Source organism: Branchiostoma floridae, chromosome 12, assembly GCF_000003815.2.
Source record: "Branchiostoma floridae strain S238N-H82 chromosome 12, Bfl_VNyyK, whole genome shotgun sequence".
NCBI lineage: Eukaryota > Metazoa > Chordata > Leptocardii > Amphioxiformes > Branchiostomatidae > Branchiostoma > Branchiostoma floridae.
In genome coordinates this window covers 14,940,869-14,967,284 of record NC_049990.1, presented here as the reverse complement: position 1 = coordinate 14,967,284, position 26,416 = coordinate 14,940,869, and the positions used below count along the sequence as shown (strand labels likewise).

Sequence of the window (26,416 nt, the reverse complement as noted above, 5' to 3'; positions counted from 1 at the left end):
CTAATTATGGATGTTATATTATCAGCAAATAGGTTCAACTCATATCAAAAGTTTTAATTATTGTAACCCTTCTTATCAAATCGTTACTATTGTTAGTCAATCTAGTACAGTCCTGTTCATCGTTATTACGTGGGAAAATCGAAGAAAGGCAATGTACTGTCTTGAAGGCCACACTTAAATTTGCTACAGGGTTTTAAAGCAGCTGAGATTCAGTCTGAACAGATAGATCCTTTGTCATCGTTTCTCGTGATGGATGAAGGAAACGCTAATTCTGACAGCCGGATACGCGGCACGCCCTGGGAAAATATTTAATTTGAAAGCCCTTGACGTCTTCCTAGTAATTGTTGCCGAAATTTTTTCTCCTTGTGGTAGAAACTTCTTTACCCACGAGACTTATTCTTCCAGTCCCAGGACGTCACAATCATCAGATTCATATTTCCTGGTTTCCAACTTTTTCCGCTTCAGTTCAACAGTTTGCAAACGTGACGGGAAAAGGTGCATTTCAATTATAACCTCCCAACCGCTGCCATTTGGTGAGGTGCGTCGCCAAAGGTCGGGCCCCCTGTTGAGCGCTGGTGGGTAAAACCCTGGGCACAGTCAGTACCTGTCAGCAATGTCCACACAACAATACCACAGTGCCTCACGCACGCCTTTGATGTATTGTTCCAGAAGGAATCTGTAGAGTGAACTGTTGCTTTTTCACTCATGTTCGAGACAGCTGAGTCATGGAATACATGTTTACTGTCAGTTCAGTACATGAGTGCAAAGAAAGAGTAACAACAGGAGTCAACCTTTGAGTTGTGATTGTCTATTGCTAAATTGGTAGAGTCAAAGTCTGGTACTGGTGCTTATGATTACTCAATATGCCATACCTGTGGCCTGGGCTCAACTCAAGTAAAGCATTCTTGAAGGAAATGAACTCAATCAAAACAAATTCAAATCAGAATCAAAATCAAAATACACATCGAAAAAAGGGAAAGGTAGTCAGTCACACAACCTTTTTAAGTTGGACTCTGTAGGTGCATTGGGTTGTTATCCAATGTGTCTAGGTTACAATATTAAAAGGCGAAGCCCAACCCTCTCATTTCACCACCTTTTACCTCCTTAACTGAAATCAGGTACCTATTTTTACACCTGGGTGCATGGAGTGAGGAGTGCTGTTTCCCAAAGGCACAAGATTAGTAGCATGACAGGATTCAAACCCAGGACCTCTGGGTTCTACACCAAACAACCTGCATTTGCGGCACACAAGTCTAAACCACATAACATGCAGAAACAAAATTTAGACAATGAATCTACTAGTACTTGTTGAACAGTATAACCCAAATATTTACTGCATACCAAAACACTTCTACTTCTAGTACTTCTTCAGGGACAAGGAAACAGAGGGACAGAAACTTGTGGAGCATGATGTTGACATGACACTGAGAAAACCCTTTTAAAGATGAACCCAGGACTGTCTACAGCTTAAGCTTTTTTTCTGTCCTATTCATTGTTTGGGAGCAAATACAGTTCATATATTTTCATAGTTATAAAATTTATAGCAATAACCTTTATTCCTACACAAAGAATGGAATTCACCATAAATTTTTGTCTGTTGATTTTCTTTGTAAAATCTGTCATTTTTGGACAGATGGGGTCAATATTGTTTTTGTCCAAACAGGTAAATTTCTGTCCAGGGACAGTAAAGAATGGGTTCTGGAGTCATCAGCCCTAAATGGACCTTCAACTTAGTTATACTTGATTCTTTCAATTGCTTACCTGCAGCAAATATGATGAAGTGTTAAAGATATAGAGTCCACAATTTCATCCTATTCCAATATCAGCTAGCGCTAGTCAAACCAAAACCCCTCAAAAATTGTGGAAAAAACTGTTGAAGGATGGCAAAGAAAAAAGTTGTAATGAGTTGCTCTAGCATTGCCACCATGAGCCACCTATTCTGTTTGTCAGTGGAACTGTGCCATACACAGACTACAATGTTAAAAGCAAGACCTTTGAGTCTTAAGGTTGAAACATTTACATAAATCATCATTTTGAACTTTAAGTTTGATCAGATAAAGCATCTAACTACACAATGTACAATTAAAAAGAATGCCAAATTGAATTCTTTTCAATCTGCTCAAGTTTTTACAGATTAAACATTATGAGGTTAAGTTCATAGTGTTGTAGAGCAGTCAAAATTCTCTTTCTTCATTATTTCTGTAATTATATCAATAAACTGATGGTTTTCTTGATAGCACGAGTCATTGAGAGATGACGTGCCAGAGGGGAAAATGCTCGCAGACAAAAGAACCTGTCCCGTCACAATAGCTGGAGATTTAAATGGAATCTTGTGACAATAGAGAGGAGATAGCATCTTCCATGTCTCAACATTAAGGTCTCGACCCTACCGTCTGGACTCTGTAAGGGTCCCTCGATAAACATCTGTAGATCTGTGCAGTGTTAATACCTCCATGAAAAATGGATGTATAGTATTTGGTGTTTGTGTGTGTTTGTGTGTGTTTGTGTCTATGTGTGTGTTTGCATTTATGGATATTTGTGGTCAATTAACATAACTTAAGTTAAGAATCATTGTATGAATGGAAAGGCATTTGGTACTTATTTGTGTGTAGGTCATTAGGGATTGGGAAGACGAGGGTCAACATAGGGCCCTCTAGTGTGTGACCTTGTTACTGCAGCAGAACTTCCTTTTTTGTATTTTTTTTGTCCTGGACATGATATGGTCTTTCTGACTGATAATGGCTACATAGCTTCATTCAAATTTTAGTTAGAGAGAGAAAACAAGCAAATACATAAACATAAGAACATCCTGGTTGGGAAAAAAGATACATGTATCCAGTATTTGCATATTTCATTCAAATAAGATGAGGCGAAGAGTAATCAGCTTCTACAATGATATTTTTTCTTTCCCATAACTTAGGATATCAAATACATGTATCATAAAGTTTAGCTATGTAAATTAAATCCTAAGTATGACATCTCTGCTTGAATTCATTTTCACCTGTTTTTGAAAAAAAGTTACTCTGTTCAATAGAGATTATGGAAAGCATGAAATATCATTGTTATCAATTATCTAACTTTATGACAGTAGAAAGTAACAAGTAAATCAACATCTCTTTCAATGGAAAACTCTTACTTGCCCGATCAGGCAAGTGGGGTAGGACATGCACTTGCCCGATCAGCACTTTCACTTGCCCTGGACAATCAGACTAGTGTTCATCTCTGAAAACTCGTGATGAACTTTCTCTGACCTGGCAAGTCATTAGACAGTGCAAGTGCATCGTACATCTTGTTTGATATTTTTTTCACATCACAATTAACGGAACCAAGAGACATCAAAGAGTCGGGCTGCCACCGCTGGTTTGTCCCTTTATTTATCACGCGGGCAAAGGGGCGGAGTTTGATCGTAAAAAGAGCCGCCAAATCACAGCACTCGTTCTGATCAAGAACAAACGTGCAGAACCTGATGTGCAGTTAATGTGACATTAATGGGTATATCAGCAGGTGTATTATAGGTGGATGGGAAGGTAACCTTTGATTCAAATGACAATAAGCTGATTATCTATGATGGTATTACATTGTACCTTATCCAGCCATGGTGTCATTGCGACGATTGTGCAATCCTGACAGAACTGAACATTATAAAGAGCTATTAACTAATTCTTAACTCTTGACAACTATGTTTAGAATCAGACACCAAGGGACTGTCTAAGTTTCATAACTTGATGTAGTACTCACTCACTCACTATCGCAGCTATTACAGACATGACTTGTGCAGTAACTTGATGTAGTACTCACTCACTATCGCAGCTATTACAGACATGACTTGTGCAGTCAAAATCTGCCCGTAACTATAAGACCAATTAAATGTTCATATATGGTCTATGTGTGGTCACTGAGAACAGAATTCGTGATGTCCATGGGAAAAAGTGGCCATATCAGCCAGGTGACTGTATATCACTGGCCAGGTGGTCCTTATGCAAGTTTGGCTGTATATCACTTTTTATTATTAAATATGCATTATATTTTAGACTTCTAACTTTTAAAAGAGTGTGCAACAGATTGCACTCAGTTCTAATATTTCACCTATAGATTCAACCAAAGATGTAAAATTTTCTCATCACTTACCTCAGTGATGTCACACAGTAGTGCCATCTCAGATAGAGAGAACATGTCCATCAGCTGTACCATCTGTTTACCCTGCAGAACAAACATAAACAAACATGAGACACCTGCGAGGATGGCCGACATTCCGCAAAACAGTACGGTACAGCGCAAACAGTTACACAAGAGCGTGGCATCTTTTCAGTGCAGTTTCAGTTTATTTGTTTTACAAGGTGTTTATTCGCTGGGTTAATGACCTGTCTTTAATTGGTTTACCATTAAATAGAGAACATTTTACACAATTGACTTCAAAAGAGGAACCCAACACAGTATCACTTTTTCATTCTGCTTACTAGGAAAAACAATCAAAAGCTTCCTTTTTTGTCCTTGAACACAAATGCAATGGTGGGAATATCTCTTACTTTCAAATTGAAAGGGAAGTTAAGTGACATCTCTTCAACAACTGTGCAATACTGGAAATCCCTTTTCTTTTATAACCAGGTCTACCGCCAAGATTTTTGACTGAGATTTGGTACTGCATTCTGGTTCTATTGCTTTGTTTCTTTCTCCATAGTTTCCCTTGCCATATGTATTGAGTGCTTTATCATAATACATCATAGTCTGGGCTTCAAAAGAAAACTTCAAAACCTGCATGCCAAGGGCATTAATAATTGCGGCCATTTGCCGTCCCCAAAATGTCAAGAATGTACGTCAACAGACGTACGGAACCAAAAAATCTTGATTGTGATCGCGGCTCCTTTTCTGTCCATCTCTGCTCCCATCGGCGCGATAGCGAGATAGCGACACAAAGTCTAGACAGCGAAGGCTGGTAAATTGCCATTGCCCTTGCCGTTCCCGCAACTTCCTTCTTACCAAACCTCTAAGTCTCTGTCGGCCTTGTTTTAGTGGAAATGCTTGGAGTAACTACAAGGGCTTTGGTATTTTGATCCTTTGTCTTGATGTCGGCCGTTTCCCCACAAATATGAGGTGTATTCCTGATGTAAAATTAAGACTGCATTCTGAACAGTTATCTCTTACAGTATACTATATATTCCAGCATGTTTTATATATGACAGCCTTTGTTATGAATCAAAAGTTAGAAAGCTTGCTTACTATATTAAGTACAAAATGTCATTCTTTTAAGTACTGTGACCAATGAACGTTGATCATCAGAGCACAAGACCAGGTGCTCGTAGCTTTGACGAAATAGTTCAAATCCTGAAAGTTCCTTAAAGTACACGAATGAACGTTGATCGTCAGGGCACAAGACCAGGTGCTCATAGCTTTGACAAAATAGTTCAAATCCTGAAAGTTCCACTGCTCGTCTCAGACCAAACAGACTAGCCCACATGTCTGCAAGACACAGGTGCTCTAACTGATAACACACAAATAACCCTGCGTCATCACGGGGCTCCGAACAATAGCTGGCGCCTCTTATCCCCCATTTCTACTCCTAACTCCGAGCCTGCACTATGTCATTGACAAAGATAAGGTTGCCGTAACGGCCCCACCTCTTATTAAGGTATTGTTTCCCCAACGATGTCTGTCTACGTGTTTGGATTCCCTGCCGGAGTTTTGGAAACAGACGGCCATTGTGGTCATTAACAACACTGCAGTTACCTAGGCATCTGGGGAAGAAGCTCAGAACTTTGTCCTGATTGTTATGTCCTCTTAAGAAAACAGGAACATCTTGTGTAAGGACATGGCTAACAAAGCACGTTTTTCAGCATGGACTATAGTCTAAGTGAAATCCCTATGTTAAAAGTGAATTTTTTTGCTTGATGGCCTTTATCCCTTAAGTAGTACTTCCTCTCTTTAAAAAAAAAACTTACAAAAATCTCATAATAGAAAGAATAATTCTAAAGCATTTACCTTAAAAGGCTCAAACACTAAATGCAAATACTGCATAAAGTGCTTAACTTCAGGGATATTTTGTAATGTGCATACAGACATAACACTTCTAAACTGGTTTTTCTTTTCTTCATTCTTCTGATTAAACAAATAAATTACACAACTTTTCACCAACATTGAAAAAGTTATATATCTCTTACTGAATCTTGGAAGCAGAGTGCTTGCCTAGCCAGAATTTACGTGCTTTTTTTTCAAATCCAATGGACTGGTTAATGGACAAGGCCTTTGTTCCTGGGAGTGTCGTTTACAAACAGACACAGACAGAGGAGCGATGCATGGGAGTCTCCGTCTCTCTGCGGCTAAGTGCCTTTGATCTTTGCTGTTCCATACCTTTGGCATCTTAGTCTATATACAGGTATGTTGAACTTAGCTGACATATTTTAGGAAAGCTGTTAAAATTCTCGTTGTATGGTAATATCAAGACTTCAAAGATGTGCTTAATCATAGCCATTATCATACTTTCATAGAACAAAATTTCCTCTCTTTAGTTGTCCATGCTTTTCTATCATAATTACTGTAACAGTTGTAACATTTGTTGTTCTCCCTGACTTGGGAGAACAAATGAATGTTTTTGATACATGCAGCCAAAAGGCTTGGAATATTAGTGTGGAAATTTGTCAGCCTTCTAAATAACAACCGTTTTTGCCCTACAAGAAAGAAAATTTATCAGTTGACTTTTTATAGATACTTTTTTCTTCAACTTGATTTATAACAGACACAGTTACTGTTAATCCAAGACACTACAATGCAGAACGGAAAAGTTGATTGTTTGGATGAACAAAAATTTCACCAACTGTCGAAAACATCTGATCTTCATGACATGGAACTGAATGAAAATGTACATTTTTGTATTTTCGCTAAGCTTAAAATGACGGTTTTAACAACAAAAATCAACAACAAATTTGTCCATACGATGAGTCAAACAGAGAAAAATTCTAATTTAAGCTGGAGACAGTCCTGCAAGATTTGATTTAAAATTTTTTAACAGGTGCAATGACCTGAAAATTGTGTTGCTCATCACAACTGTTAATACAACAGAATACGTCACTCAAAAGTTATGTCCGAAGATGTGTCTACGTTTGATCCTACCAGCCGATCCCTCAAGGCACGTCACCAAATGAAATCGCTGCATTGTACGTGGGACAAGAGATGTTAAGATAACGTTAGCGAGACAAGATAACCGGCTGCCGGCTGACGCCAAGGCTGCTTCACCTAAACACAATTAGACAAGAGACCTGAGATCATACATCAATGTCTCCTGTAAAATATTTCTACTTCAGCCCCAGTGATTACAAGGGGACTGAATTATAAGAGAGTCTGCATGCTCTTTTCCCTAAGGGGTAGGCAGCCTATTTTTATTTCCCATAACTCGTGGGGAAAACCATCTTATCTACGTTATTCATAGCGAGGCGATCAAATTTAGCGTAATTGCCTTCCTTGATTTAGCGTAATACGTAGGGAGTTCTTCTGAATTCAGCGTAAATCGTTGTCAGGACCCCCCATGCAGACCCTCTTATGATAATGACAAAATCAGTGCTGTTCTACTATTTCACAATTTGAGTCTGACAAACTAGAAGATGAAAAAAGATTTCCAAGTTCATGATCAATGTGACTAAGGTTTGCAGCCCCTCTATTAAAAAGACATGATGTATGTTCCTCTCATTGCTTTACCTGAAGGGGGTATCTCACTAAAGTTGCGGTAATATATGTTGTTGTTTTTTAATGTTGGAGACATTGCAATGAAGTGTGCAACAAATTTCACAGACAAAAACAAACATTTTTAGGACTTTGTTGTTGTATTTTTAGTCATGCTTGAACATTTTGCATAAAATTTCTTTTATAAAGTCAAGGGTAACGCAAACCCGATTTAGAATGCAACGACAACACGAATGTACCACAGTCCAGTGAGATACCCCCTTAAGCTTTCTCCTTTCTGTTCGAGTTCTAGATGGTCAAAATTGTCATCTTTGAGAAAGGACTTGTCTTTAAGATTGTCTCACCAAGCATTGAAGTGTGTTCATGTCCCAGACCTGTACCTTACCTGTACAGGTAATTTGTACAGGTGTGTATACGTACTAAATACACAGCCAGTATGAAACTTTTTCACAGTACACAACGCTGCGTGGGAATACATTGGAAAATGACTGACATGTTGAAATTGTCTCGAGTGTTGAAGTACAAACAGGAAATGGTCTACTCTGTTCTACTCTGAGCCATACCTGGAATAACAGGGATACACAATAACAAGACCTTGTGTGGAGACATGTATACTGTTTTCATAATGAATTCATTACAAGTACAAACACTTGTACACTTTAAACACATCATGCCACCAGTGCTGCTTAGTAATGAATCCTGACACGTAACGTATTCTGAGTGACACCATAACTTGGCCCCGTTCAAAGTATGTGCCAGGACACATAATTCTTCTTTTGACAGTCATTACCTTGCCCAACCTTCCTGGCGCAAATCGTAAATCTAACACTACCGGATAGCTTGTTATTGGTGTTGATCGACAACTCTCCCATCATTGTAAAACAAGTCAGCATTTGTCTAATCCATATCAAACTGCTTTCAGAAATATCATATTTGTGCCGACCCTTTGCCAAGAAGGTTATGTTTAGGTGCTCTTTGTTTGTACATGTTTTGTTTGTGAAAGGCATAACTCAAGAAATTGTGGATGGATCTTCATGATATTTGGTAGGTGGGTGGGGGTTGGGAAACCAAACGTCAAGTTTGATAGCAGGCCCACTAGCAGCTTTCTTAAGTATGGCAGCAGAGCTTACGGCTGTGATATCTCAAGTTCTGGACATCATATGGTCGTGATTTTTTAGTAGTTGATAGCTTCTTGCAATTGATTTGTTCAGAAGGCAAAGTAATTACTGAAACAGAGATTTGAGTAACAGAAAGATGAATTGAAAAGCTCCCAATGTAGATGACATTTGTTTGCAATAATCATAGCCAATTTTACAAGGGGTCTTTATGACAAGTGGGAAACACAATATACTAACAAAAGTACTTTCAAAGAGTATATCCAAGTTCATGACTATGTACCAAATTAAGATACTTATTGGACTACCAAGTATCTTAAAGACAATACAATTATTGTCTTTTCGTTATAATTTTCTTTTAAGCCAGTCTGCCACCTTTAAGCATTTTCCTTGAGCTTTACAGCCAGATGGGCTGTACTGTCAACAAACATAGACATGTACAAGGTGCCCAGGCATGGCTCCTACACAGATACATGGTCACCAGTCATCCACAACACGCAAGGACACTCGGCACATGACATTCTCTACTGTTGTGTAAACACAGGAACCTGTGGCCTTCTAAGGCATTGCCTGTGTCACTATAAGACAGCAGAAATAATGTCTTTCATTCTTTGGCCTTTAGAGAGTTCTTAGTGCAAGTCTTGGTGAGTTTGTCACTTAAACTTTCTTGTTCCCAATTTGGCAATTTCTTTCCTAGACTAGGCTAGAGAAAGTAAGGGAAACTACCTACTTTGACTAAATAAGGGAAACTACTTTGACTTAAAGGTACTCTATGTCATATTTTGGCGCTAAAGTTTGAAATATTCTAAATATAAGAAATCTTGATGTAACTCACATTTGCTACCACTTTTTGACATATGTGTGTCATTAGTAATTTTCATGTTTCTGACATAAAGGGTTAATGTTAGCCCCAAAATATTCCGTTCAAGGCGCTCTTAATAGTTTGCAAAACCATTTTGATTTGGACACCACTACGATCCAAATAATGTTTTTTACAGAGCAAAAATAGCTAATAGTGAACCATTTGATGTTTACAAGTTACTTGCTAGTATTGTTGGTTACCAAACTGGTCTTTTCATAATTATGTAGTAGGTTATCTTAATATACAGTTTTGATGAAAAGTTGGTAGACACTCAAGACAGATTGATACAGGATACAGTTCCTGACACACCTTGGTTTGGAATGACTATGTTCAAGTCAAGTTTCCTGTTTTGACTTTTGATGTTATCTGATCATACCATTCAATGTTAAATAACACTTCATACTGTTGATTTTACTTAAATTTCAATGGCTGCAATTTACATCTAACCCAATGAAAACTTTCCCTAGTACTAGTAGTAGAATACCATAACCTAAAAAGAAAATGAAGCAAAACCTTGATAATATAAAGAATTAAAATAACAATCAGCAAATTCACGTATGACGTATACAGGAGATGACTATCTATCTATGCATCAGTAATGTTAAGTACTGTAAATCCATTTGATATCATGGACAGTATTCTAGTGGTTGGGAAAAGGGACTAGCATTTGGTTCTTGTGGAGGAAACATATGTTACATACTTAGGTTCTTGTTGGCCTCAGCACATATTCATATTTACATCACAATTATAACCCTCACATATGGTCAACTGATCATCTTTCTAAACTAAAATAGGAAGATGCACTTCTTAAGCATGACTTTAACTTTATTTGGATCCACAATAGCCTGACATTTCTGTTACCTATCCTTCCTGTGGTCCTATACATGAAGTAAATCAATGCAGTATCACATGGCAAACAGGGAAACTACAGAAACAATCATACTAAAATACTTCAGAGACATAACCACCATACTCACCCTGCCATGGAAGGAGCTCATGTAGTCCACAGGGACATGTGTACCATCATACTGGCTAAACACTTCCGCATCACTCACTTGCTGATGGCCTCTGGTGGGAGATTCAAACTGGTGTTACTTACACTTACTTACACTTCATGTGACATTATATGAAATATGACATTAGTATCTTCTCATTAAACAAGAACAAAACCTAAAGCACACAAGTAATTCTGAGGAAAAGTACTGTTGTAAAACATTTCTGAAGACACCTTTATGGCAACTAGAATTCATACATGCATGTAACCATGTGATGTTAACTATAACAGCTGTATTTAGTTTGTACTGAAAATCAATGAATCAATAATATGCAAATTTCCTCAATCATAATTCTGAAACAACCAGAGGGGCGAGTAGAACAGAAAGAAACAACATCCCGACTCCCGGGATTCGAACCCGCGCCGAACCCGGGCAGCCGGATCACAAATCGGACGTGCAAACCGTTCGGCCAAAAGGCTTAAGCCGTTAGGCGTCTTCGGTTTAGCAGTCCTTGAACACCACTGTTACACTACTCCCCCTTTTCTTTTCAAGATTCGTCCTCGAATCTCCGAGTTCGACATCCCTGTGTGGCACATCCGCTAGCCTGTTACTCACAGGGTCGGCATGGGAACCAGTGAAACAACCAGAGGGGCGAGTAGAACAGAAAGAAACAACATCCCGACTCCCGGGATTCGAACCCGCGCCGAACCCGGGCAGCCGGATCACAAATCGGACGTGCAAACCGTTCGGCCAAAAGGCTTAAGCCGTTAGGCGTCTTCGGTTTAGCAGTCCTTGAACACCACTGTTACAATTCATAGAACTGATTAGAGATTGGGACTGGTGCATCGTACCGATACAAAACTGTCCGAAAAACAGACATGAAAAAAATCAGTGGACTGGATTTTGGACCAATTACAAAATGAACACATTCTACTTGTATTGGCAGGCATCCATACGTTTTGGGGCTTTACTGGTCCAAGAAAACAAGGGTACATAGAGTAGAGCTTATATTCATTTCTACAAAGTTTTCACAGTTATGTTAGACATGTTTACATGAAGATAGGATTTTAAAATACCTGAATACAGTGCCCAGCTGGATATGGTGGAAAGCGTCTATCTTCATCAGGAGTGCCTTCTCAATGTCGTAGTGCAGGCCTCGCACCGCAAACCCGGGAATGTACTCTAGAGCCATGATACTTTCTGGGTACTGGAAACAATGTACAAGTTTGCCTCAGAAAAACAATATTTATTTAGTACACAATTATTCTAGTCTTGAATCAAAACTATCAATGTAAGGACCAATGCAGAAAAACTTTAGCTAGAATATTGAAACCACACTACTAGTACGTTTCTGAAGGGTTTAGGGAATAGCTTATATCAACAAATAACAAATTAAGTTTATCATATTTTCTGCATGTATCCTCAAACTTATCACTCTCTATCTACTGTAGGAATTATGAAATCTTGACATAATCTGTCTTAAGACTAAATTAATTGCACAAACATCCACAGTCAAACCTGTACCAGAAAGAACCTCTACATAAGGACCATTTGCCCAATGTGGTCACTTTTTGGTGGTCTCTTACTTAGATAATTTTCCTATAAACACAAGCTTTAAGAATCCTACAGTGGCGACCTATCCACATAACAGTATACTAGAGCTTATACTGTAAATGTATTTAAGTTCGCGGGGATTTAATTCGCGGTAGCGGGAAAAGGGACTTTTCGCAGTGGTTTTAAGTTCACGATAGCACCATGCACAGTAGTCTCTTACTGACATGGAAAAATGTTTTAAGTTCATGTTGAAGTGGCCACCGCGGAACCGCGAACATTAAACCGCGAAAGTTTCTGCATTTACAGTAGTTCCCCTGAGTGGTTTTCTTAGACAGGTTTGACTGTATCTGAAAAAGAAAAAGGAACCTTGTTTCTCATGAGCAGCCTTTCTTTAGCGAGGTTGTAGATGAGAGGGTAGAGTTCGTCCGTGTAGTGAGCCAGCGTGTAGTCATAGTCAAACCCGTACACCTCCACATCTCCCATGCACAGTTCATTGTTGGCAAACACCGAGGTGGGGTTGATCTTACACAAGGGTTTTTGTTCTGGAAAAAAAAAAGAAAACATGTCATCGGGTGATTTGATAATTATGTCCATAGTTAAAATTCAACAATATTAATATGTGTGTGTATACACTTTTATTTATAGAGCATCTGTCTTGACAACAGTAGCACAATTATATCAGGAATGTTCTATACTCTTGAATTTGTCATTCATAAAACTTCTGTATCTGCAGTATTGGTATAACCTGTCCAGCTAATTATCACATCATATACAATAGATATATATAATACATAACCTAAGTAATTTTTTTTACAATAAAGCTGAACAATCTAAGCTGAAAGATGAGACACTACTAATATGAATAGTTTTCTGACAATTACATTAATTTTAATACTAGAGTTCGGCGACCTCATACCTCCATGAAAATTTAGAGCTTTCCTAAATTTAATGAAATTGACTAACACACAGACATAATTTATGCATGGTGTTGTTCATCATTGACTAACGTACCCATGTCACAATTATAAACTTCCCATTATTAATCATAAAGCGGTTTTGCAATTTTTACATAAATTATGCAAATAAGCTCCTCATTACCATATTTGGTATCTGCTTATACTCCACCTATCATAATTAACATGTGTTACATTTATTGAAGTCCAGTTATTGAAAACAATGGAATTATACAATTTCCTCATTAATTATGCAAATTAAGTCCTCCTTTGCATAACATGTATATCATTATGAACATCTTTGTCTAAGGTACCCGCATGCCTAATATGATGCCAATCTGTCAATCCTTTCTGCAGTTATCCACTTTGGAATGTCTTGACAAAAACGCCCCTGCAGTTCCCAAATTAAATGTTAGGGGGCTGAAACTTACTCCACTTCGTCATGACACAAAAAGCTATCTACCGCCTAAATGTCAAGACCATAGCATGTTGGGAACAAGAGATACATTGAAAAAACTGCTATGATAGAATATTCTCATTAATTATGCAAATGTACTCCTATTTTGCATAATTAGTATCTCATCTTGTACAACGTTGTCTAAGGTGCCTACATACCAAAAATCATGAAAACCCTCTGTTCCCTTCTTGAGTTATCCTCTTCAGAAGTTTTTGACAAAAATGCCCCTGCTATCCTAAAACTAGACGCTAGGGGGCCCAAACTTATGTCATTTCTTCCTGAGCACAAGAGCTATCTAATACTCAAAAATCGTGACCATAGCATGTTCAGAACACCGAGATGGCAAAACCGGAAGTTGCGTTGCAGTACCAAGCGGAGCCGCTAGGGGGCCCAAAATCTAATCATTTCCAGCTTTCATCACATCCCACCAACACACCAAGTATGAAACCAATCCGTCTAGCCGTTCTTGAGTTATCTTGTTTACACACAGACAGACAGACACACAGACACACAGACAAACACAGGGTAAAATATAACCTCCATGACATTTCATGGAGGTAATTATAAATTGAAATCAATGAGCATAGAGCTGCAATGAATGATAAATTTGTTTGCATTTAGTGAGTGCCATGCCAGTGTTCATCTGGTAGGTATACTTCTTACAGTATCGTATCTCTGAGACCAACCTGTGACCGTACCATAATTCATATGGTTATAATATGTGTCAGGAATAGAGAATACCAAATTTGATAAAGTGGTGTGATCAAGTCCAACAAATTATAGTGGCCTCATCAAGCTACTAGTACATAGACTATCCCATTCGTCCATAACATCTTTGAAAAACTAAAACATGTCATAACAAGCACTGTCGTGGAATCAACGTTTACGGTTTCCACTGTTACATGAATGCCTTTCTACACACGTTTCAAACGATGGCGGGAACCTAGTCAAGATTCAAATGTCGTCTGCTGGGGGTGAACTATATAGAGGTCACGAAAATGTGGGTCAACACGTAGCAGCTAGAACACACGAGTACGAAATGCCTATCTAAAAGGCAATACAGATTCCCGCTGAATACCAGAAACGTATAATGTATGATACAACACGTAAATAACAATTCCCTTGCAAATTTGCATACCTGGTCGTAAACAGACGGTAAATATTACATCATGCAAATGTCGTCTGCTGCTGATATGATCACGCAGAGAGCGCATGATATTTGTACTCACGCTGTGCTAGTTGATTTGTATCGTGATATTGCCGCCAGAGCTCCTCTTCTGTAGTCTCCGTGACTGTACTACATTGCCTAGAGCACGCTGCTGCTCCAAATCGCTGAGAAAATCCTCTAAATTTACCAAAAATTGCAAAACAAACGTTGCCATTTCTGACCACGGCCGCCATCTTTGTTTTGAGACTGGGGACAAAATGGAACTATGGGTAATTTATGACGTCACGATGACGTAAAGCGCGCGAGTTGAAGTTGAAGTTTGTGGCGCGAAACGACAAAAAATTCTATTCAGGTTATGAAGAAGCATTATGATGTGAATGCAACAATTGCAGCAAAAGTTTCAATGTATCAACAGTGCAATGGTTCTTACATTTATGGACCTTTTTACAACTTAAATTAAGAATTCTGGCGTCCAAACTGCAAAATTCTGAATTTTCAAATCTCCTTTCAAATTGACATTTGTGACTAATTTTCAGCATATTCAAGTCGTAGGGTGTGTAAATATCGCCATGTACTGTAATAAGGTAGATTCAACTTATAACGTAGAAACCTGACAAAAACAGTGACTTTGTTTTTATGTTCTGATCGCTCAGATCAAGGACGTTATATCAGATATGATATAACGTCCTTGCTCAGATAGTACAATCATTATATACTAGTACCTTTACGTCTCCATTTTAGATGCAGGTGTTTTTCAAGGCCTTGAAAGGGTTATTGTCCCTGTTGTGAGTGTGACAACTCATACGGTTTCCCACAAACACTATATACCTAAGGCTGTTTTCAAACCCATGCTAACAATCGCTGACCTGCCCGGTGATACGGAATGATCCGCTCCTGAAGTTTCTGTCAGAATAAGATGTTTTATCACGAGGCGGGGTGCACCTGCGAACAAAGCCGACATTCTGCGAGCCCTCCCAGGCACGAGCACCGGCAGCGCCCGAGGGGGGGGGGGGGGGGGGGGTGTTGTAATATCTCACTGCACTTGGGGCACCGGTGCGGCACTGTGGGGTTCGAAAAAATTACTCAACAAATTTCAGAGATAAAGAACGAATTTTCATACGTTTTGTGTATTTTGTTGTCTTCTAATAAGTCATGCTTTTGCGTATTACGCAATATCTAAATTATAAGGAATCGACGAAAATAACACAAAAGTGTCGCAGTGAACGAACCCCGCAGTGCCGCACCGGTGCCCCAAGTACTGCAGTGAGATGTTTTATCCGGTTTGCACCTGCGAACAAAGCGGGCATTCTGCGAGCCCTTCCAGCCAGGAGCACCGGCAGTGCCCGAGGGGGGTTGGTAACGTTACCTTACAGGGTCTCACACCATGTATGAACCATAAAACTGTTGCAAGTGCGATGTGTCTGTGCGAGTCGTTTTTGTGGGTGAAATTTGTCGTCTGATTTTCACAGTCCTTTCCCTCCCCCATCAATGCCAGGAAAGACGCATTGTCGGCTTCTTCAACAGTGAACAGGTACTTTTATTTGAACGATTGTTCCTGATTGTATGTCGGAATCTTCCTGTGTTAAGTCTAATTGTTAACAACTTGACAGGGCAATGAGCTATAGCTATGTCTAATAAGCATTCATTTGTAAGAAAATAACATCTCTTTTGTTGCTACAATGTTACATATTCTTTTGAAGATCGCGTATGATATTTTTTGTAGATAGGTTTACGTTTAGAATTTCCTGTATATAAGCCGTCTATCGTTTGTAGATTTTGCTATAATAACCATTTTAACTTTGTATTATGTGACTGATAGTCTTTAAGCATACCATAAACCAAGCTACCAAGAAACAAATATATTTAGAATAGGGGTAAGATTTTGTAGTGTGTTGTATACGTCACATAGCGTTTTACCGCTGGTGAGATTCAGACTAAAAGACCTTCTTTTCCAAACCGTTAAGACGGAAAAGTTGTAAACATGTGTTGCGAGGTGGCGTGCCCCTACTGCATAGTTTGCGTTTCCATCGTGTTTTAGGCGGTTAGCAGGGCCTGTCACCCTTAGGCTATATATCACAACTACAGAGCGCGGAGTCAAATACTTCTCTACACTGAGTCAAATACTTCTCTACACTAGCAAGAATGGCTACTCTTCATGCACTATCTCACTGCATCTGCGCCACCGGTGCAACACTGCGGGGTTCGAATTCGAAAGCTACTCAACGAATTTCAGAGATAATTTCTTACGTTTTGTGTACTTTGTCGTCTTCTTAGTCAAACTTTTACATATCACGCAATATCTATACTATGAAAATCGGCGAAAATAACGCAACATTGCCGCAGCGAACGAACCCCGCAGTGCAGTGAGATACCGGATCTCGGTAGGAAAAATAGAAATTTTTACGTGAAAATATTCACAAGTAAGGCCCATGACTATTCTCTTTAGGTCTTGTGTAGTTTGGTGTCTTTTATATCATAGCCTTCGCGCTCCCGACAGCAGCACGGCCGGGCCCCGGTTTAGGCTTGGGTCACATTTCCAAACCGGGACCCGTCCGGGCAGCTTTCGGGAGCGAAAAGAATGATATAAAAGACATCGAAATACACAAAATGTCAAAATAAGATTCATGGGCATAATATGTGTATATTTCTAGGTATACATTTTAATGTTCCGTTTCTTAAAACATTCCGGGCCCCGGTTTGGAAACATGACCTAAGCCTTTTAGAAATGGAACGTGGGCATAAACCGTGAGACTGTAATAACAATCCCCAGTGGTTATTTTAGAGAACACAGAAATACAGGAGATATGTTTAGTTTCGTCTTCAATGGTATCTGTGGATACGTCATATGTTATTATTCTTGGTTGAAATCACGCCGCTCACAATTCGTTTTCCTCGCAATGTGGCGCTTCAGATACATAGAAGTAGAAGAACCATAACTGTGGCACTTTATAGAGTGAGCGATATAGTAATTTCATTGATATGACTCTGTCCAAGCTTAATCAACTTTGCCCAAACGTTCCTAGTCAATACAAGTATATAATGTCTTTGCACACTTGATTCTTGCAACGCATACTTTGTGCTATTTATCCTCTTACTTCTCGACTAAAACATCTACGTTAATCCCCCAAGTTTTCTTGAAAAACTTTCTCTTAAGTTGCCTGTTCCAATAACTTTAGTGGTGTACGAATAATGCTTTTGCGGGGAGATTTTTTACAAGTATTGTAAGTGCATTCGTCCCCAAATTTAGCGTCACTGTTTTGAGAACGTTTGCGAATGCTCACTGCTGTTTTGGTGTCTTCAGTTTTAAATCTCAAAACTCAAACAATGGCTTAGAACAACACAGAACCATTATTTACTTACAAATGATTACATTACCGAGTAGTCCCTTATGAGATGAGGTCATCCTAAACAGACTACATGGGAAGAATTGTTCAGTTCTTTTCTTTCATACCCAGCGCCCAGGTGCTCGTATTAGGCACAGCGGGACCCCGTTCGCAAGACACTAAACACCTATAAATATTTCAAACAACACAAACAACAGTTTTTAATCCAGGTAGATTTGCCCATCCATTTCTATCTACTCCTCCCATTTCATAGTCTCTACCAGACTCCCGCCTGGCCGAATAGTAATAGGAGACTTTGGCCAAGTTAGGAATAAAAGTCTAATAGGAGTTAATTGGCCTAGGAGTGAACTGTTAACGTTCGGCCGCGGATACACTGTAAAAGACTGACTGAAAACCCATAGTAACTTATTTGTCCCTATTTGGCCAAATTATTCTATTTTCATCCAGCTGATGCGTCTGCTTAGAGACTACCATTTTTTATCTCAGGTCCAATTGAAAGAAAAATACTCTCCAAGCAGAGGTTCGGCTCCGACCGTTTTTGACGTGTTTTAGGTGTTTTTGTCAGGCTTTCAATTTTGTCACTTTTTCTTCATGTCCGTCGACAGAAACGCCTAAAAACACACCAAAAGAAAAAAAACAGTCGGCGCCAAACCTCTGCTTGGATAGTAAAAGAAAATCGCATCTCCGGTATAGTAAAGTCTAAAGATATCCATTTCGACGCGTATACACTGGCGAATGTCAGTCAATGCATGCCTGTAGTACAATGCAATGACTTTCGGAAAATAGCTGAAAACTCTAAGGTCATCTGATAATGTTGAAAATACGCAACAGATATCGGTTATATCTCTGAACGTAATTGTTAACCTTTCTAGCATGGCGCCATGGTCTTTTTTGTGACGGTTCGTTCAGTGTGCTGCCCAAGGTTACAAATACCAGGTGTGACTAGAAGGTAGGCCGGAGCGAAGCACACTTTACACCTGGTAATCTCTCGTATTCTTCCGCTCACTGATTTTTGTGAGCCGTGTTTTTCCCCAAGTTTAAAGGCTTATCATGTAACATTTTGGCCCCGAAATTGAAAATATTCCCCATAATTTTTATTTTGCATGCGAATGACATGATACATAACTTTTCAGGATATTTGTATCATCATGTCGTGTTTCTGGTGTTTGTGAACTGTACAGTGCAAAACCAAGCCACACAAGGTGTCTGCTAAGCTTCTGAAACCATCTGAAACTAGATCATTCTGTTCTAAACATCGTAAAAACAACATACTGTACACTGGTTTAAAACGTCACAGTTTGTATGGTGCAATGATGCTACATTAAACATCCCTCTCCACATATTGGTATACAATTCTCACTTTCTATTTAAAGAAATGTTAGGAAAATCTACTTCTAATATTGACCTAATGTTGCATAATGGATTTCAAGCTAGCGTTACAAGTGCATCCGACACGAAACGTGTAAAAGAAATCCTGTGTGTGACTAAATCCAGTGCAACAATCTTCGCGAGCAAGACAATCGTTGGCTGGGATTTGGAGTAAAGATTCTGGTATAGCGATGAATAGAGTCAGCGTGAATCGCGCGGTATCTTCTGCAATTACGACAAGACTGGCATAACAATCCACAGGGGTGCCATTCACAACTTAAATCCAGGTGTGCAGCTGCAAATTCATTTCTTAACACCTCAGCAGGGAAGAGTCTTCAATACCTGTGGACAATAAGACTCTGAATGGAAGATCTTCCTCTACAATTTTCCTTTGATTATGCGACGAGCCTCGCGCCTTTTTGCTTCTTATGGCCAAGGAACTTCTTGTTATGACTTGAAAATGACAGGGACGGTTATGTCGGGTCTACTCCAGGTGAGAAACAAACATAAAGCGGTCGAGTGAAACTTTATATGGTTGATGCTCACAGGTGAGCAGTGAGACAACCCGCCCCTTACCTGCTCCGTACCTGTCAATGGTTACTAGAGGGGGGTGCACAATAAGACTGCACCTGTACGGGCAATTACACGATGTATAAACAACTACAATCCCGGGGAATTTGCTTCCCGCCTGGGGCGAGAAAAAACAGATTCCGTTTCGGCTGTAATTTTCACAAATCCTCTTGAAAAACTCCCCACAAAAGAGCAAAATTGTAGAAGGATTTCCGTGTAAAACGTGTACAAGAGTTAGCTAGACAATCGTTGTCGCAGCAGGGGTTTTTCCGGTGGAGCATGTTCGATACAATAAGGAAGCGCTCACAATATACAAGCTTACACACTGACAACTCTGAATAGGTTTGCCTTGTAAAGGTCTTTCCTCTAACTCGTACCGCATGATTGGTCTTAAATCACTCGTAGATCGGCTAAAAAAAAGGAACCTGCTCACAAAGAATAGTACAATATGTCCATGGATTTTCTTCGTACACAAAAACTAAATCTAATGTCCCCGTAAGACACAAAAATTGAGCACTAATAAATACGGAATACTCCATCTATCTCCGGCTTTGTTCGGGATAGATTTGGCTGGTGTTTAAGTAATTTGTTCGGTTCTTGTCCAAGCTTACCGGGAGATTTGATGCGTGTGAAAGAGCATTGTCAAGACCAGGGTGTCTCACAATTCCTCGCTCGTTTCGGCACGAAGCTTGTTTGCTTACGGTGCAAAGGAAGGGGTGGAGTGGAACAAGCACAACCCGCCTAATGGACAAACGATTAAGTTTAACAAGACTATAAACTTTTCACACATAGTTGGCAAGCGACGTGAAAAGACCAGCTATCAATAGAGAGTTTACAGGCTTTGTTATGCTCTCACAGGGTGTCGCCAAACAATTATCACATGCTTGAAAAGCAATTATCAAATTATTAATTATTATGTTTTATTTGCAAAATCATGCCCGAGGGCTAATTGCATACACAATCTCAAGAACTAAGAGAGGTAAGTACATAAAACTAGTGTCAGTATCAGTCAATACTATTCAATATCTCAATAGCCTTTGTCGTGAAAAAGAAAACGTAAACAATCGCACTGTATACATTGTGGTTTGTTTTTCCTCGTGTTTGCTAAGTCCAAGGTTGTCTATTGTTCTGAATTTCAGACTCACTCGGAAGCCGAGCAAAGTACTCCAGACTTTCTCGCGAAGACACGGGGGTGTATCTCATAATAAGCAACGCAGAGAAGAGGACAAGGTCGCCAAGGATTCTCCCGAACTCAAGTTTACGAGAACTAAGAAAAGACTACTCAAGAACAAGAAGGAAGAAGAAACGGACGTGTGAACATCGCTTGCCACCTTGAGAACTAGTCTACTTGCGGCACATCACAAGACAGGTAAACATCTATTGCCAGTTCACCTTTATCCGCGGGGTAACCTATATCCGTTGTTTTTAAGAACAGGGTATCAAGTACATAGGAGTATGAAGTCGACGGACGGTAATTTCAAAATGCAATGTAATGAAAATATTGCAATTTGAAACCACCGTTCGCCGACTAACTACACTGTTTTAAGAACAACGGATATAGGTTACCCCGCAGATAAAAGTAAATGATTACCTATATTGTATTTGTAACAAATGAACAAGTAGTCTGTTGAATACTAGCATTCACAAGCGTGTGACAGGAAGCCATTTTTCTTCATTGTTACCGTTTCGGAATTCCAATAAATATGAAGAACAAATCTCTTAACTCCCTCCCTACAACTTCCTTAATCCACAATTTGTCCTGCTCAACACTGTGATACAATCGTGCGAGATTGACACACTGTAAGTGGCTGTGCGAGGGATTCCGCCGGTGTCATAACTAGAGGTTCGGGGTTGTTGGGGTCAAGTTGTTGACCGTAAAGATTGTGATTACGGACTCGCCGACGGGATGTGCCGCCTCGCCACCTGGTCAGGTGAATCTGTCCGTCAATAGACAGGGGGATCATCTTCGGGTAATTAGCTTCAACCGTAGGATAGAAAGGATTGTGGTTGTCACGATAGAAGGTGTGTTCATAGGAGTAGAACACAGCTGTACTATTAGCGCGCCGCGTGTGTGTTGGCTGTTTCTAACAACGTGTACTACGATAGTTCCTCTCTCCATCGCCACAGTTCAACAGTTCAGAAAGGTAATTCATTTATACGTGATACAGAGTTGAGAACTCTTTCTGGCACCACTTTGTGTAATGATTTTATGTGGAAGGCTATTTTGTGTGTTGTGTGTACTGTAACTACGGTTTAACTTTCTCAAGGACGTCCTTGGTGTGATAATTTTGTGGCCTCGCCAGGGACACTGTCTGTGTTTATGGATACGGATGTAATGGTACTCTCTGTCAGTTAGATAGGATACTACCGTAGCAATTATTGACAGATGACTGTATTGGTGACATGTTTACATTCTGTAACATTCAGGTCCTTCAAAAGGTGTCTAACCGTAATATATGGCTTTGGGTTTTCGCTGTGCTGTGTGAGTGTATGTATATGTAGTACCAACAGTTATGGCTCTGGTTCAGACATCTTGTTTTCTAATAGCCCTGATACAGTCGATGAGTTTTGACCGCATTTGCTTTTGATCGCAGAAAGGAAGCCCTGACTATTTCAAATCGTAGGTGTTCTGTATGTTTTGTTTTCAACAAGATTGTGTAGTTTGAGATGATTTCAGAAACTCAGCGGACCTTTTTGCAACTTATCATGCAAATTTACTGAAAAGCGGCTGTACATGTGACTTACATGAATGTTTATATCGAGAATCTTGTCAATTTTGGGGCCAAAAGTCCCTTTAAGAAATGTGTCTCTCAAGGTGTTTCTACTTTAAAGTCACCCGCCATGCGTGGGCGATGGACATTTGTTTTGAAGTTTACGATTTGTGTAAACCTTTCGTGTCTGGAAAGGAAGTGGCCATCTGGTACACACCTACAGACCCTACAATATAGGTCTAATGTCTGTGTTTAACTCCAAGGTTATGGTGATGGTAAAAGTAGAGTCTGGTGATAAAGACCACGTGAACACGAGCTAATGAACAGTTTCCCGTTTTGATTTTATGCGCATGTTATGTTCAGTTCAGTTCAGTTTATCCTCATAAGAGGTGCCATTAACAATGTCCAACCATGCATCTCTATCTAGCAAGCTTAAGGCGGCTAGCAAGTTGTAGTCCTTTAAACCGACCATCTCCTTGAAAAGTTTCTTAAGTGTTAGGTAAGGTAACGGAAAGGTACAATTTAACTCGTCCATTTGAGTCTCTGTCAGTCATAGAGAATTGTGGATTCATGGAGAAAGGGTAAAATAGGATTTTCCGTACTTGTGTATAGCAACGCGATCTGTGAAGATCTCTGGATACAAGTAGAATATTTGAAAAATGTGTCAAACTACCATCTCCATTATTCTTAATTTCACCGCTCTTTTTTTGTGAATACATAAAGTAAACCATACCTTATCATATTGTAAAAGTGTCTGCATGGCATTCACGTGTGAAATAACAGTCTATAACAGACAAACCTTTTTTGGTTTTCTCAAGATTTTCGTTTCTACTTTTCAAAATATTAACGAGGAAGCACCAAAGTGAAATAATTCCCCATGTTTTCCCATGTTGATAAAAAATCCTTTCCAGACATTTTCTATATCAACGTTACGTCACCATGGTAACCACATGTCTTTGCAGACAAGTTCGGGCATGCGCACTCGTCCATCAACAACTTGTCAGCTCGAAACGTCTTAATACGCCATGCCCAAATATGGTGTGCTTTGTCGGCATATTCAGGGCCTATTTAATTCGTTATTTGCGGGTCACGGCTCCCAAGTCGTTTCCCCGACCTCTTCGCTTCCCCCCTAGTGCGACTCCTGGCTAGCCTCTCTGTAAAAACTAGTTTTTCGTGGATTGGACACGGATCGCGGGACGGGGAAAAGACCGGCTATTGTGTCCTCTTGGCAGGGGTTGGCACCGACAAACAGAATGTCAAACATTTCTATCCAGGGAAACGCATACAAGTTCTCTTCTAACCCAGCGGGGGTTGCCAGACACACCCTCGGCGTACCTTCCACCCATCCCCGACACTCACTCACTCGTCACCCGGTAATAGTCCTAAGGCCACAGCAAGTAAATTTTATGGATGACATCAGCTCGCTCATTAATTTTCGCCTGATTTCAGAAAAAACAACAAGATTTTTTTTCTTCTTCGAAGATGGTCAACATGACGAGAAAGTACCAAAATAGGAAAATGTACTGTGTTGTAGCCTAAAGATTGTACTTAAAGAAGGGACACTGAGGAGGTAGACATGACTACTAGTATAGTTGCAGAAGTGAAACTTGTTGGATAGTTGTAAAAGTGACACCAATATGGAAGCCATGAATGTAGTTGCCAGCTTGGCAAGTGATACCAGTGTACCACACTAGTGTCCCTTTTCCTGGACAAGTTCATGTCTTGAATACAGGAATAAAGTGTTCATTGTCAGTGCTACCATGTTCTGTCACGTCAATTCTTGTTACAACGTTTTTTATGGTGTCCATTTTGAAAATTTAGCCATCTTGGCTTTTTTTACCCATCTTGTTTTTTTTCGCGCTATCTCATTATTTTTGCACTCTGCATAGGATGTCATCCATCAAATTAACTTGCTGAGGCCTAATGTCGGGCTTCGAACTCGCACCCATTAATCTCCGCTTCTAAATCCATGATTTGGCGAAGTTTACTCTTTAGTATCCCGGAGTCGGAGCCGTGGTCTGTAATTTGGAACCGTTTGGTCGCCCCGGAGTGAGTCTGACACAGGAACTGCATTCGGTTTAAACAATGGCCGCAAAGAAACTTAGATTGAATGTCAAACCATGCGCTCAAATAAGGGGGCGGCGAAAATGGTACTTACAAATCTATTAGCAGAAATGGGAGAAATTTGAGACTTCACGCGAAAACACGGTCTATTGTAGCAAGGAGGGGATTGTAGTATTGAGGTATAATTTCACCTTTCTGCGTTTTTATGCCTTGTCTGAAAATGCATACACGAAACATTTGAAACTTCTTTTGGGGCTTTAGAAAATGCAGAAACATGGCAAATAGAGCTAGAGTGAAAATTTGCCCTAGCATTTGAAAATTCCGCTGTCCAGATAGGTTACAATACTCCGAGCATATTGCCATCCCTGGCCCCAATCCTCTGGCAAATTTAATTATCTTTTTTGGCCAATTCCGTGTTAATTTTGGTAGAAACTTATTACAGTCATGTTGAACAATCTTGACATAGAATCGAAATGTGATCTCAAGCGATATCGTTATGCCGGAAACACGGACAAGAACTTTTGATAAGTAAAATTCGTTCTTTTATTTCCAAATGGAGACAACACATACATTTCTTGAGGCAAAAACGACGAATAAAACTAACCGGAAACGCTGATTTAACATGTTATATATGGACGGATGAACGGAGTTTTAACCTCCTCGATTCTACGTTGCGTACTCCCAACACATTAGCCTAGGTCTAGCAATTATACACTGAAAACACACATAAATAAACATGCTACAATGATACAGATTCAGATTTTTCCCTACTCCCGAACATGGCCCGTTTAAACACGATTAGAACTCGCGTCAACCGGAATCTCTTTATCGGCGACACCGTGAGCTTTGTTCGTTAACAATGGCCGTGAAGGCTGGACGGGGCGGGGAAGTATTGTTCAGAAATACCCACAGTAACTCCCGCGGGGTAGGGAAGCCCTTTGTTTTTGAGAATCCCCTGGGTGGGGACGTCTGGTTGGCTTTGTTGTGTTGGCGACAGCGTAGATGAAGTGTACAGCGTGCTAGTCTCCAGGCAGACGTGTCAGCTAGATTGAAAAAGAGAAGAATTTGGCCAAATATGGACAAACAAGTTGCCATGGGTTTTCAGTCAATCTTTTGCAGTGTATCCAGCTAGCGGTCGAACAGTTCGCTCCTAGGCCAATGAACTCCTAATAATTTTTTTCCTAACTTGGCCAAATTCCACTATTACTAGTATTCGTCCAGGCCGGAGTCTGGTAGAGACTAAAGGTGGACTCTCTCACTGCACTTGGGGCACCGGTACGGCACTGCGGGGATCGTAGATGACTCAACGAATTTCAGAGATAAAGAACGAATGTTCTTCCGCTTTGTATGTTTTGTTGTCTTCTAAGTCATACTTTTGTGTATTACACACACAATATCTAAATTATTAAAAATCGTGAAAATAACAAAACAGTGCCGCAGTGAACGAACTCCACAGTGTGCTGAGATGTAGCCTCCCTTGCGTTGGTTCGCGATTTTCAACATTGGCTAATGTTCTCTTGTGCGGGGAAAAGGGAATTTTCCCGTGATACCAATTTTTTGCCCGCGCCCGGGCCCTTAAGGTCG

The 26,416-nt window shown here is 39.9% G+C and overlaps 2 protein-coding genes across 4 annotated transcripts in view; one reads left to right on the top strand and one right to left on the bottom strand.

The window, feature by feature from the left end:
* Window positions 1-15,046, bottom strand: part of LOC118427482 (5'-nucleotidase domain-containing protein 3-like) — a 47,867-nt gene extending 32,821 nt beyond the window's left edge. For 2 of the 3 annotated variants that reach the window (XM_035837302.1, XM_035837303.1), the window contains exons 1-5: window positions 14,837-15,046; window positions 12,564-12,739; window positions 11,720-11,850; window positions 10,626-10,716; window positions 4,129-4,200 (exon numbers count right to left, since the gene is read on the bottom strand). In XM_035837302.1, the coding sequence (XP_035693195.1) occupies window positions 4,129-4,200; window positions 10,626-10,716; window positions 11,720-11,850; window positions 12,564-12,739; window positions 14,837-15,008 (642 nt within the window). In that variant the 5' untranslated portion in view covers window positions 15,009-15,046. Of the gene's footprint in view, window positions 1-4,128; window positions 4,201-10,625; window positions 10,717-11,719; window positions 11,851-12,563; window positions 12,740-14,745 lie in introns of all 3 variants that reach the window. The other variant, XM_035837304.1, reaches the window with a different exon arrangement.
* Window positions 15,047-21,205: 6,159 nt separating this feature from the next.
* The window catches only part of LOC118427752 (zinc finger protein 628-like), a 16,564-nt gene continuing 11,353 nt past the window's right edge, over window positions 21,206-26,416 (top strand). The window contains exon 1 of the mRNA XM_035837675.1: window positions 21,206-21,426. The gene's annotated coding sequence lies outside the window, so the exon portion shown is untranslated. The remainder of the gene's footprint in view (window positions 21,427-26,416) is intronic.